A 13,309-nucleotide genomic window follows, 5' to 3' on the forward strand; every position below is an offset into this window, starting at 1 on the left:
TGTACCTCGGTACACGTGACAATAAACAAATCCAATCCAATCTCCATTCATTTCCTGCCCTATTTCTTGCCTTCGTCCAGACTGCACAGCTGGGTTGACTGTGTCGAGAGTGGAGAGGATTGATTCAAAATGAAAGATTCAGTCTGAATACCACATCTGAGCGGGCAGCTGATGTGCGGTTTGTTGGGAATCTCATTGCAGCTGACACAACGTATTAACCGGAACACGTTCTGATTCAAACACCTCCACCCACATAAAGTGCCTCCCGCTCTGATCACACACTCGCAGCTTTTCCCTTTTGTTCTCAGGATACTCTAACGTGTGGAGGGCACTGGGACCTGTGGTTAGCAGGAGTTTTACAAATGATTCAGGCAAACACTGCTTTGTGTCAACTTGATTATTGTTTTGTTGTACTGGAGAAGGGCAAAGCGCGAGCCAGGTGTTGCCATTACCACCTGTCCTAGCTGGAGATAATGAGACTTGTTCTGGCTGTTTTAATGAAACATGACAGATTCCTTTATTGACAGCAGTTCATGTTTTCCCCGGCACGTTGAAATTAAAGATTCAAATATTCATCCTGGTTCCGACAGCATGTGGCCATTAAGAGACAAGAATCAAGTCTTGGCAATCCATCCCCCTCCCCCGTACTCACTGACTGGCTCTGGTTCCCAATCTGACAACACCTTGCTTTTAAGGTTCCCATACCAGAACAAATTTTAAAATTGGAATCTTTGTTTTCAAATCCCTCTACGTGGACACACGCCCCTCCCCCCCCCCCCCCCCCCGCCCCCCCTCCCCCGGTTCCCCATTTGGTGCCTTTATGAGGAGGCATGGTAGACAGTGGTTAGCACTGTTGCTTCACAACGCCAGGGTCCCAGGATCGATTCCCGGCTTGGGTCACTGTCTGTGTGGAGTCTGCACGTTCTCCCTGTGTCTGCGTGGGTTCCCTCCGGGTGCCCCAGTTTCCTCCCACAGTCCAAAGATGACATGCTATTGGGTGAATTGGACATTCTGAATTCTCCCTCTGTGTACCCGAACAGGCGCCGGAATGTGGCGACTGGGGATTTTCACAGTAACTTCATTGCAGTGTTAATGTAAGCCTGCTTATGACACTAATAAAGATTATTCTAATCTCTTGTCCCACAACTCTCAACCATCTCTGCACTAATCTGGTCCTCTTTTACATCCTGCAATTTCCATTGCCCCGCCGTTGGTTTTGCTGCGTTCAGCTAACTGGGCTCTAAGTTCTGGAATTCCCTCCCAAAACTTTTCCGTGCTCCATTAAGTGATGTGCTGCACGGTAGGATTTGAACTAACATTCCCTGGGTTGCTAGTTCTGTCGCGTGACCATGACCCATCCTCGTGCCTGAGATTGACTCTGGATTGCCCTCTGGTGGCGGACTGGTTGTATCAAAACCGCTGCGAGCAATTCCCAATTGGACCGCAGCTGTTCAAGAGGGCATCCCACCACCTTCTCAAGGGGGCAATCAGGGATGGGCAACAATTGCTGGCCTCACCAGCGATGCCCATATCCTGTCAATTAACTTACAGAAGGCAGAGGGATGGAGTCGTGCAGCATCTTTTGTGGCCCTATACCTCTTGGCTTAACTGTTCTGACTATTGTACACAATCAAATGGTCACGCAGGCCTGTTATTCTTGTCGTCATCGCAGTGAACGATTACCACTGTTTACAGAGGAGTTAGTGCCAGAGGTAAGAGAGAAAACTAGAATCGGACCCACTCCAAAGCAGGAATTACAACTTGTCGAGAATTCTGCGTGATCTTAACTACACGTTTATTGGGAGATAAATAGTTCCTGGCTTTGTAATAAAATTTGTTAATTGGCCAAACAACTGTTGTGGTTGTGTGTTCTCAAATAAACCACTAAACATCCCAAATGACACTTCAAACTCCATCCAGCCTGTAACTCCCTCCACACTGACTTCTCATTGTTTACACAAGGCTGTTATTTTGTTTTCCCTTGTTGATCCCTCACAGGCACACACAAAAAAACCCAAATCATTTGCTAACTCTTGTCCAGATGGGAAAGTTTACTAACTGGCACAGAATGCTGCTGTCTGACGCCCGCCTGTACCCACACCCAACCTGTGTTTCTTTAAGCACGAGCAGTTAAAAAGGGCTGCATTGTATTAGAAAATGTTGCAATAAGTGGAACTAAAGAGAATCACTAACCGCGAGCAGCCAGAGAGAAGGCAGGCATATAGAAAGAGCTTCAAACATGTCTTTTCCTTTCTAATTCTGAAGCTTAGATATCAGGAATGAGTCAGTGGTCGCTGGTCAGGCATTAAATGAATGTCCTGTCTCTCCTCTCAGCTGGTCGTAAAAGATCCCATGGCACTATTTCGAGAATGAGCAGGGCAGCATGGTAGCACAGTGGTTAGCACAGTGGTTAGCACAGTTGCTTCACAGCTCCAGGGCCCCAGGTTCAATCCCCGGCTTGGGTCACTGTCTGTGTGGAGTCTGCACATTAGAACATAGAACAGACAGTGCAGAAGGAGGACATTTGGCCCATTGAGTCTGCACCGACGCACTTAAGCCCTCACTTTCTCCTTATCCCCGTAACCCAATATCCCCATCTGCACTTTTTGGACACTGGGGGCAATTTAGCATGGCCAATCCACCTAACCTGCACGTCTTTGGACTGTGGGAGGAAACTGCAGCACCCGGAGGAAACCCACGCACACACGGGGAGAACGTGCAGACTCCGCACAGACAGTGACCCAGCGGGGAATCGAACCTGGGACCCTGGCGCTGTGAAGCCACAGTGCTATCCACTTGTGCTACCGTGCTGCACGTTCTCCCTGTGTCTGCGTGGGTTTCCTCTGGGTGCTCCGGTTTCCTCCCACAGTCCAAAGATGTGCCGGTTAGGTGGATTGGCCATGCTAAATTGCCCTTTGTGTCTAAAAAGGTTAGGTGGGGTTATTGGGTTACGGGGATAGGGTGGAGGTGTTCTTTCCAAGGGCCGGTGCAGACTTGATGGCCAAATGGCCTCTTTCTGCACTGTAAATTCTATATTTAGGGCAATTCTCTGTGATGTCCTGACTGATATTTATCCTTCAGCCAACATCCTATCGACACATTCTTCCTTTTCTGCCGCTATTAACGTTTCCCCAGTCCTTAATGCTATCATCAACACTCCCTTGGTCTTGTGTCCATGATATTTTTTAATCACTCTCTCCTTAGCTCCCACCTATCCCAAACCTTTTATTCTGCCCCATCTCCTCTGCCCCCTTACCAACTAGACCATTAATCTAATTTCAATCCCTTTTCTGTTGTGTAGACGAGTCATACAAGCTCGAAATGTTAACTCAGTTTCTCCCTCCACTGATGCTGCCCGACCTGATGGGTTTATCCAACATTTTCTGTTTTCATTTCAGGGGCGAAATTCTCCGACCCCACGCAGGGTTGGAGAATCGGCCGGCTGCGGCGTTATTCCCGCTCCCGCCGGGTTTTTTATTCTCCGAGCGACCAAAAACCGGCGTTGTGCAAATCCCGCCGGCAGCCTCTGAAAAAACAGCTGGCGCCGGCGGGATGTCATTGATTTTTTACTTTAAACAAATCTCCGGCCCGGATGGGCCGAAGTCCCGCCGACGTGGCCACGGGTCACGTCGACGGAAAACGCAGTAGCTTTAAAACGGCGTCAACCATCGATGATGGATGACGCCGTTCAGTGACCGAGGGCGAGTGCGGGGGTAGCGGCGTTGGAGAGGGGTGGATTGGGGGGGGGGGGGTTGCGGTGTATGGGGGGGGTTGCGGCGTTTGGGGGGGGTTGCGGCGTTTGGGGGGGGTTGCGGCGTTTGGGTGGGGGGGTTGCGGCGTTTGGGGGGGGGGTTGCGGCGTTTGGGGGGGGTTGTTGGCGTTTGGGGGTGTTGCGGCGTTTGGGGGGGGTTGCGGCGTTTGGGGGGTTTGCGGCGTTTGGGGGGGTTGCGGCGTTTGGGGGGTGCGGCGTTTGGGGGGGTTTGCGGCGTTTGGGGGGGTTGCGGCGTTTGGGGGGGGTTGCGGCGTTTGGGGGGGGTTGCGGCGTTTTGGGGGGTTGCGGCGTTTGGGGGGGGTTGCGGCGTTTGGGGGGGTTCGGCTTTGGGGGGGTTGCGGCGTTTGGGGGGGTTGCGGCTTTGAGTTGAGAGGGAGGAGAGGGGGGGTGCCTGCGTTGAGAGGTGAGGGGGGGTACCGGCGTTGAGAGAGAGGGGGGGGCGGCTTTGGAGGGGGGTAGGTGGTGGGGGAGGGGGGTAGGGGTGGTGGGGAGGGGGTAGGGACGGTGGGGAGGGGGTAGGGGTTGTGAGGGGTAGGAGCGTTGGAGGGGGTAGGAGTGGTGAGGGGGGTTGGGTAGGGGGCAGCGGCGTGCAGGGGGGCGACGGATGCCCAGGGCCAATGCACGTCGCCCCCCTTCTGCACGCCGCGCCCCCTACCCCACCCCCCTCACCACCCCCCCCTCCAACGCCCCTACCCCCTCCAAAGCCCCTACCCCCCTCACCACCCCTACCCCCCCACCACCCCTACCCCATCCAACGCCGCCCCCCTCTCTCTCAACGCCGGTACCCCCCCTCTCCTCTCAACGCAGGTACCCCCCCCTCTCTCCCCCCTCCTCTCAACGCCGCAACCCCCCCTCTCTCCTCTCTCCTCTCCTCTCAACTCAACGCCGCAACCCCCCCCTCCTCTCCTCTCCTCTCAACTCAACGCCGCAACCCCCCCCCCTCCTCTCTCTCCTCTCAACACAACGCCGCAACCCCCCCCTTCTCCTCTCAACGCCAGGTCCCCCCCCCCCCTCTCCTCTCAACGCCGGGTCCCCCCCCCCTCTCCTCTCAATGCCGTGTCCCCCCACCCCCCTCTCCTCTCAACGCTGGGTCCCCCCCCCTCTCTCGCCCCCCTCTCTCCCCCCCTCTCTCCCCCCTCTCTCCCCCCTCTCCTCTCAACGCCGCAATCCCCCCTCCTCTCAACTCAACGCCGCAACCCACCCTCTCTCCTCTCAACTCAACGCCGCAACCCCCCACCCCCCTCCTCTCAATGCCGAGTCCCCCCCCTCTCCTCTCAACGCCGTGTTCCTCTCTTTCTCTCAACGCGCCACTTCCGCAGCGGGTGAAACTGACGCGTATCGCGTCAGCCCGCTGCTGGCCCTTTCGTGAACGGAGATTACCGGCTGAAAAGAAGGCCCCCACGCCGGAGTCATCCGCACCGCTTTTGGCCGCCGGAAATGGGCGTCACGCAGGTCTTCGGAGAATTTCGCCCCAGATTTCCAACATCCACAGTATTTCACTTTTATTTATATATCACTAAAAGGATTACTGTTGTCGTGATCACATTGTTGTTTGTGGGATCTTGCTGTGCTCACTTCATCTGTTGTGTGTCCATATTGTAACAGCGACTCCACTTCAAATGTACTTGATTGGTTGGGACGTGCTTTGCGATTTACTGAGGTTGAGAAAAGATGCTATAAAAATGCAAGTTCTTCCCTCCTTTCCCTGTTTCCCTCTTTCCTTCCTTTCCCGTGCAATTTGTTCCTGACACTGACAGTACCGGATGTGTTGTGTGGTTCACTGACTCTCAGCTACCCTCTCATTCTGGTTCCTCACAGGCTCTTCCTGAAAGGCTACAGTGGCACGGCGGGTAAACAGAGCAGTTTGGTTTTACACGGAGCAGATTTCAGCACCAAAGACCTGGATCATGATAAGTGCATCTGCAAGTGTGCTCAGATGCTAACAGGAGGTAAGGGGGTCCAAGTCAGCCACTCCTAATGGATAGTTAATTGCAATTTTATTTGTGCATTAATCACCACATCTGTCTCGGGGAGCTGGCATCGAGTGAGTTTTAATTATTGGATTGTTTCTTGCTTAAGAATAAACTACATCTGGCACAGACTTTGGGTGATGTTTAAAGTTAGGCCCTAGCCTGAGTGAAAGTTTATGAAAGTATATTGACTGGGTTTATATAAATTACACATGGGGGTCGGTTTAGCTCAGTTGGCTGGACAGCTGATTCGAGATACAGAGCAAGGTCAGCAGCGTGGGCTCAATTCCCGGACCGGCTGAGGTTATTTATGAAGGCCCCGCCTTCTCAACCTTGCCCCTCGCCTGAGGTGTGGTGACCCTCAGGTTAAATCAGCGCCAGTTAGCTCTCCCCCCTCAAAGGGGAAAGCAGCCTATGGTCACCTGGGACTATGGTGACTTTATAAATTACATGGACTGGGTTTGTATAAATTGCACAAGCTGAATTTGTATAAATTCCACAGATGGGTATGCATAAATTATGCAGACCAGGCTTGTATAAATTGCACAGATTGGGATTGTATAAATTACACAGACTGGGTTTGTATAATCCATTATACAGACTGGACTTGTATGAGTTGCATAGACTGGGCTTGTATAAATTGCACAGAATCAGTTTGTATAAAATGCACAGAATCAGCTTGCATAAATTATACAGACTTACCTTGAACAAATTGCACAGGCTGGGCTTGTATAGGTTGCATCGACTGGATTTGTATAAATTGCATGACTGGTCTAAGCTGGACAGCGTGGGTTTGCGTAAATTGGACAGAGTGGGTTTGGGCAAGTTGGACAGAGTGGGTTTGTGCAAGGTGGACAGAGTGGGTTTGTGCAAGGTGGACAGAGTGGGTTTGTGCAAGGTGGACAGAGTGGGTTTGTGCAAGGTGGACAGAGTGGGTTTGTGCAAGGTGGACAGAGTGGGTTTGCGTAAATTGGACACAGTGGGTTTGCATAAATTGGACAGAGTGGGTTTGCGTAAATTGGACACAGTGGGTTTGTGCAAGGTGGACAGAGTGGGTTTGCGTAAATTGGACACAGTGGGTTTGCGTAAATTGGACAGAGTGGGTTTGCGTAAATTGGACACAGTGGGTTTGTGCAAGGTGGACAGAGTGGGTTTGCGTAAATTGGACACAGTGGGTTTGCATAAATTGGACAGAGTGGGTTTGCGTAAATTGGACAGAGTGGGTTTGTGCAAGGCGGACAGAGTAGGTTTGCGTAAATTGGACAGAGTGGGTTTACATAAATTGGACAGAGTGGGTTTGCATAAATTGGACAGAGTGGGTTTGCGTAAATTGGACAGAGTGGGTTTGCGTAAATTGGACAGAGTGGGTTTGCGTAAATTGGACAGAGTGAGTTTGCGTAAATTGGACAGAGTGGGTTTGCGTAAATTGGACAGAGTGAGTTTGCGTAAATTGGACAGAGTGAGTTTGCGTAAATTGGACAGAGTGGGTTTGCGTAAATTGGACAGAGTGGGTTTGCGTAAATTGGACAGTTTAAGTTTGATGTGGTTTACAAATGTCATCGGCCCTTCAAGAATGGCAACTCATTCCTTGGGTTTTTTGGTCCAATATTAATAATAGTGAGTTTAAATTCGGGGGGCAGGATCTTCAGGTCGCTTGCGCCCGAAAAGCAATGTAGCTTGGCGGAACGCGATAGGCCGGATCCCACTTCTGGGATCTATCCAGCTCGCCACACCTCGCAAGATCGTGTTAGGTCACACGAGACTCCGAGATATGTATCCCACTATTAAAGATGAGCCCGATCTCGCACTGGAACTGAGGAGTTCCAGTGAGTGGAGCTCCTCAGTGCAAACAACGGGGCTAAGTGCAGTGTCGTCAGGGAGTTCCCTGCTGAGACCCCCGATCTACCCGGATGGGCTTTAGATATTGGGCTGTTTCTCGACACTGCGAGCACCGGAAAACACCTGGCTAACCTTGCGCACTACACGACTCTGGCTCCATTTGGGCAGATCACTCCCAGAGTATGTTTAGATTGTTAAAGGTTGAATGGTTTTCCAAAGTTCTAAAAATAATTTATATTATTCTATTATCCTAGGCAGCACGGTGGCACAGTCGTTAGCACTGCTGCCTCATGGCGCCGAGGTCCCAGGTTCAATCCCGGCCCCGGGTCACTGTCCGTGTGGAGTTTGCACATTCTCCCCGTGTCTGCATGGGTCTCACCCCCACAACCCAAAGATCCGCAGGGCATATGGATTGGCCATGCTAAATTGCCCCTTAATTAGGATGAAAAATAATTGGGCGCTCTAAAATTAATTTTAAAAATGCGATTGCATGTCTCCTGATAACTGTACATAGTGCATTCTCGGTGAGTGGCCATGTAGATCACATGGTTGGCACGGAGTGGCATGGGGGAACGTGAGGGAACATGGGTTGCCATAGGGATGGGTGAGGAGGGTGAGAGGTGAGGTTTGGAAGACCTTTAAATGATGTTGGGAACTGGGCTATTGTATTAATGAACCGAGGCAGGACATAGAACATAGAACAGTACAGCACAGAACAGGCCCTTCGGCCCTCGATGTTGTGCCGAGCAATGATCACCCTACTTAAACCCACGTAACCCGTATACCCGTAACCCAACAATCCCCCCATTAACCTTACACTAAGGGCAATTTAGCATGGCCAATCCACCTAACACCTAGGACATCTAATAATAATAATAATCGCTTATTGTCCCAAGTAGGCTTCGAATGAAGTTACTGTGAAAAGCCCCTAGTCGGCACATTCCAGCGCCTGTTCGGGGAGGCTGGTGCGGGAATTGAACCCGCGCTGCTGGCCTTGTTCTGCATTGCAAGCCAGCTGTTTAGCCCACTGTGCTAAACCAGCTCTTGGTTCTGTCCACCTATCGCCGCACCCACATTCCTAACAAACTCCACTATGGCTCAGAAAATGCCTGATGAACCTGAGCCTTGTGAGAAAAGGCAAAACGCCCTGATAGAGTCACACATGGATCAGGGTTTCATTTTCTGAGCCGCAAAATGGCACAGGTAGGGTTTTCCTGATCGCGGACAAAAACCCGGCCCAGTGTGTGCAGAGTCTTGGGAGATTAGAAAGAGAAGGGGTCAAACAAGTTAGAAATAAAAAGCAAACTAAACATGTTTGGAGTAGATGTGTGCAAACACATGGAGGGTGACAAATAATATTTGCAAACAGAAATCCTTGAAGGAGGCAGGACAAGTGGATAAAACTGTTCAAAATACATTTGGGATCCTTAATTTTATAAAACACAGACAACAAAATCAAAGACATTATGCTAAATCCTTAAATCACTGGGTAAGCCTCAGCTGGGGTACTAAGGGCGGCACTTTGAGAAAGCACGTCCAGCCCTTGGAGAGGGTCCAGGGAGATTTACCGGAATAGTTCCAGCCACGAGGGATTTGAGTTCAGTGGAGAGGTTGGGAAAGCTGGGATTGTTCTCCTTAGAGCAGAGATGGTTACGGGAAAATTAAATGTGTTCAAACTCGTGAAGTGGGTTAAATGGAATAAGGTAAGGAGAAAATGTTTCTGATGGCAGGAGGGGATACAGATCGGGCGGAACGGTGGCACAGTGGTTAGCACTGCTGCCTCACAGCTCCAGGGTCCCGGGTTCAATTCCGGCCTCGGGTGACTGCGTGGAGTCTGCACGTTCTCCCCGTGTCTGCGTGGGTTTCCTCCGGGTGCTCCGGTTTCCTCCCACAGTCCAAAGATGTGCAGGTGTAGGCAGATTGGCCAATGCTAAATTGCCCCTTAGTGTCCTAAAGGTTAGGTGGGGTTACGGGGATAGGGTGGAGGCGTGGGCTTAAGTGGGGTGCTCTTTCCAAGGGCTGGTGCAGACTCGATGGGCCAAATGGCCTCCTTCTGCACTGTGAATTCTCTGATTTCGGATTATTGGAGGTTGCTGTGTTCTGGTAGATGCTGCTTGGAAGGGCCGTGAAAGCAGATCCTATAGTAATTTCCACAAGGGAATTGGATGAATATTTGAAGGGGTCTGATTTCCAGAGGGAAGTGCGGAGGGAATGGGACTAACTACAGAGCTCTTTCAAAGAGCAAGCCCCAGCCCAGGGCCCAAAGAGCTTCCATCTGTGCTGCCTAAGTCTATAACTGTGCAGATAACCCTTGTGGCTAGGCTGTTATTTTTCTAATCTGTCCTCTTGCAGGCTGGTGGTTTGACGCCTGTGGACCTTCGAATCTGAATGGGATATATTACTCGGCAGGACAGAAGCTGGGGAAGTTGAATGGCATAAAGTGGCATTACTTCAAAGGCCCGAGTTATTCCTTACGCATGGTGACCATGATGATACGGCCTTCGGGTTTCTGAACTAAACTGGTCAAGCCCAACCCGATTGCTAAACTGAAATCAGATCGGGACAATTCCGGGAGCTGCCTTCTTCCAGAACATTCCTCCCTCTCCATCACCAAGGATTTGAAATAGTGAAACAACGCTGACTCTCCACTTCTCAGCATGACCATTCCCACATTGACCCTTCTTATCTTTGTAGACTCATTGATTTGCCTTTTCTGCGGTTTTGCAGTTTGGTACAAATGAGGAGGGGGGGGGGGGGGGGGAGTCTTTTCATGTATGAATTAACGCAGGACTGCTGAATATTAGCGCCATTAGTGTCGTGCCTTTGAAACTCCTGCTATGTCTCACAAAGCCTCGGTGACAGGCTTGCCGGCAACTCTTGCCTAAGCACAGAAGAAGGTTCCTTTTCAGAAGTGCCTTTTGAAAGGCAGGAGAAGTGTGTTGGGTGGGGGTGGGGGTGGGTGGGTGGGTGGGGTGGGGGGGGGGGGGGGGGGGGGGGGAGTGGGGGGGACGCAAAGGAGCAAAGTTGGATCCACCAGCACTTTCAAAAAAATGGTTTGTTGCAATAACAACCAAATGCCAACTCACAGCCAGAGGAGGTTTGGGAACTGGTCATGGGCGTCTATTAGCTGAGCGTGCAAAGTGTTTGTGATAAAGATCAGGCTACAGTGCATCTTAAAATGGTTGTAAATGGGGCAAGGGGACTAAGGGACAGACTTGAACTAGATTCATCCGAAAGGAGAAAGGGAATATTTTATAAACTGGTGCTTGATGATGCCAATTAATTCAAATATCTCATTAATGCATCTGAAGAAGGCATTCTGGAAGCAGTATGTGCAATGTGATTGATGGGTGTGTGTGAATTTCAGTGGCAACGTGCCAATACTTGGGTTTGTTTTCCTCTCCACTTCCACAGCTTTTCAAAAATAGCAACAGTCCAACTCCTCGCTGGCTTGATTTTGACAGTGAATGACTCATTAGTTGAATGTGCGACGCACTGAAACGTAAATATGAGTGGGATATCTCAATGAGGTGGGTACCGTCTCGGTCCTGAGAACCCCCGCCCACACCGAACATAGCAGCATTATATCAAACAAAGTCAGAAATACACTGGGCTTCAGTTTGCAGGTCTCCACCCTGGGTGGGGCAGGGTTGGACATGGTGAAGCAGGAGAATTCAATTCCATTTGGTTTATATCTCCTCGAAGACTTCAGCATCACTACGTGAATAGTTTGAGCGTTTTATCTTCCACTTTCCCGAACCGCACACCAACAGACAATGGGCAGGAAATTACCGACTGGTCTGTCAAACCTCTCCCCGGCACTAAGATGGCCAGAATATCGACCCTTCCATCTGCTCTCTGAAGCCATGTAGTCTCCTGACAGCCACACAAAGGCAGGGAACAATCAGTTGGTTATAGTTTGTGTGAGGCGCTTCCCTGTACTACTGTTCAATTTGCCTCTTACCCCAGATCATAACCATCACCCCAATTGTTTCAGACTTCTATTGTTGACGATTCTGCTATTTGCCATTCACACCTCCCCTATTCCCACCTTCTATTTCTGTCCTTATCCCATTGCTGCCCCCTATCGTCTTGCACCTGCCTTCCACCCTATCACAGCCTCCCCTGTTAGGTACATAGGAACTGAAGGAGGTCTTTCAAATGCTTCACAGCTCCAGGGTCCACGTTCGATTCCGGCTTGGGTCACTGTCTGTGCGGAGTCTGCACATCCTCCCCGTGTGTGTGTGGGTTTCCTCCGGGTGCTCCAGTTTCCTCCCACAGTCCAACGATGTGCGGGTTAGGTGGATTGGCCATGATAAATTGCCCTTAGTGTCCAAAATTGCCCTTAGTGTTGGGTGGGGTTACTGGGTTATGGGGATAGGGTGAAGGTGTTGACCTTGGGTAGGGTGCTCTTTCCAAGAGCCGGTGCAGACTCGATGGGCCGAATGGCCTCCTTCTGCACTGTAAATTCTATTCAGCTTGTTACATCTAATTTCACTCCTGAAAGATCTAACTTTAGGGGCAGCACGGTAGCGCAGTGGTTAGTACGGCTGCCTCACGGCGCCAAGGACACGGGTTCGAATCCTGGCCCTGGGTCCGTCTGGAGTTTGCTCATTCTTCCCATGACTGCGTGGGTCTCACCCCCACAACCCAAAAGTGTGCAGGGTAGGTGGATTGGCCGCGCTAAATTGGGTACTTCAAATTTATTTAAAAATGAAGAAAAAAAGATCTAACTATAATCTTCAGACTCTGCCCCCTTGTCCCAGACTCCGCAACCAGCAAAAATAGTTTCTCATCGGTTCCCTTTATTATCTTGAAAAGTTTGATTAAATCACCTCATTATCTTCTAAATTCTAGGGAATTCAATCCTAGTTTGTTTAATCGCGCCTCTTAATTTAGCTTGAAATGCAGCTACCAATCTGGTAAATGCCCACGGCATTCCCTTCAGGATTATATACCCTTCTTAAAGTGTGATGCCCAAAACTGCTTTGAGTAGTTCCAGGTGTGGTTGAATCAGGACTCTGCATAGTGTTGTCTGTTTCAGTAGCTGAGTATTTTATTGTACTGCTCTCTGCTGCCCTCTCTGTTGGGGAGGTGTAAATAAAGTTAGTTCAGTAATGGCTGCCTACAGTCTCACTCAGTACAATAAACAACAAAAAGATTTGACATGCCAGAGAAATCAGTGAAGGAGCTGACAAGGACCCAGCACTCAATTATGAGATCAGTTTTGTCTGAGTGGCAGGGTTAAAGAGAGCGATGATGATATATTGCACGGGGATTTCACACCGGTTTTGCAGAAGGGAATGTGACTGAGGGACTTATCGCACTTTCCTTGCCAGGTAGCAGGCAGGAGTGTAGGTGTGTCAGCCGTGAAAGTTAGTTGTGAATCTCCAACTTTCATTGGTGCTGGAAATTTATACTCCGCCCTATTACTCCCCACGTGCCCTTTCCCCTGCTCGCTGCCCTGAGGGCAACTCTTGATCTTCCTGCTCGCTAACATCAACTTCTGTTTCCACATCTGTCATTTTCTCATTTGAGGATTTTCAGATCCCTGAACTAGCTTTACATCGATCATGATCTCAACCTGATGCATGCTGTGACGTGGTGCTTTTGCTGTCTGCAACATTATTGATTCCTCTCTTTCTCCATGTCATCTGGATGTGACAGGCTTTCCCACAGACGTAACTCTTGCACTGGCTGCCATGGCCTGGATCTCACTGAAATCCTG

General features: G+C 50.3%; 1 protein-coding gene across 1 annotated transcript in view; it reads left to right on the forward strand.

Annotated features, from left to right (window-relative positions):
- LOC119972854 (angiopoietin-1-like) overlaps window positions 1-10,512 on the forward strand; it is a 183,826-nt gene extending 173,314 nt beyond the window's left edge. The window contains exons 8-9 of the mRNA XM_038810360.1: window positions 5,591-5,721; window positions 9,934-10,512. Of these exons, the coding sequence (XP_038666288.1) occupies window positions 5,591-5,721; window positions 9,934-10,094 (292 nt within the window). The 3' untranslated portion in view covers window positions 10,095-10,512. The remainder of the gene's footprint in view (window positions 1-5,590; window positions 5,722-9,933) is intronic.
- Window positions 10,513-13,309: the final 2,797 nt, after the last annotated feature.

Source organism: Scyliorhinus canicula, chromosome 10, assembly GCF_902713615.1.
Source record: "Scyliorhinus canicula chromosome 10, sScyCan1.1, whole genome shotgun sequence".
NCBI lineage: Eukaryota > Metazoa > Chordata > Chondrichthyes > Carcharhiniformes > Scyliorhinidae > Scyliorhinus > Scyliorhinus canicula.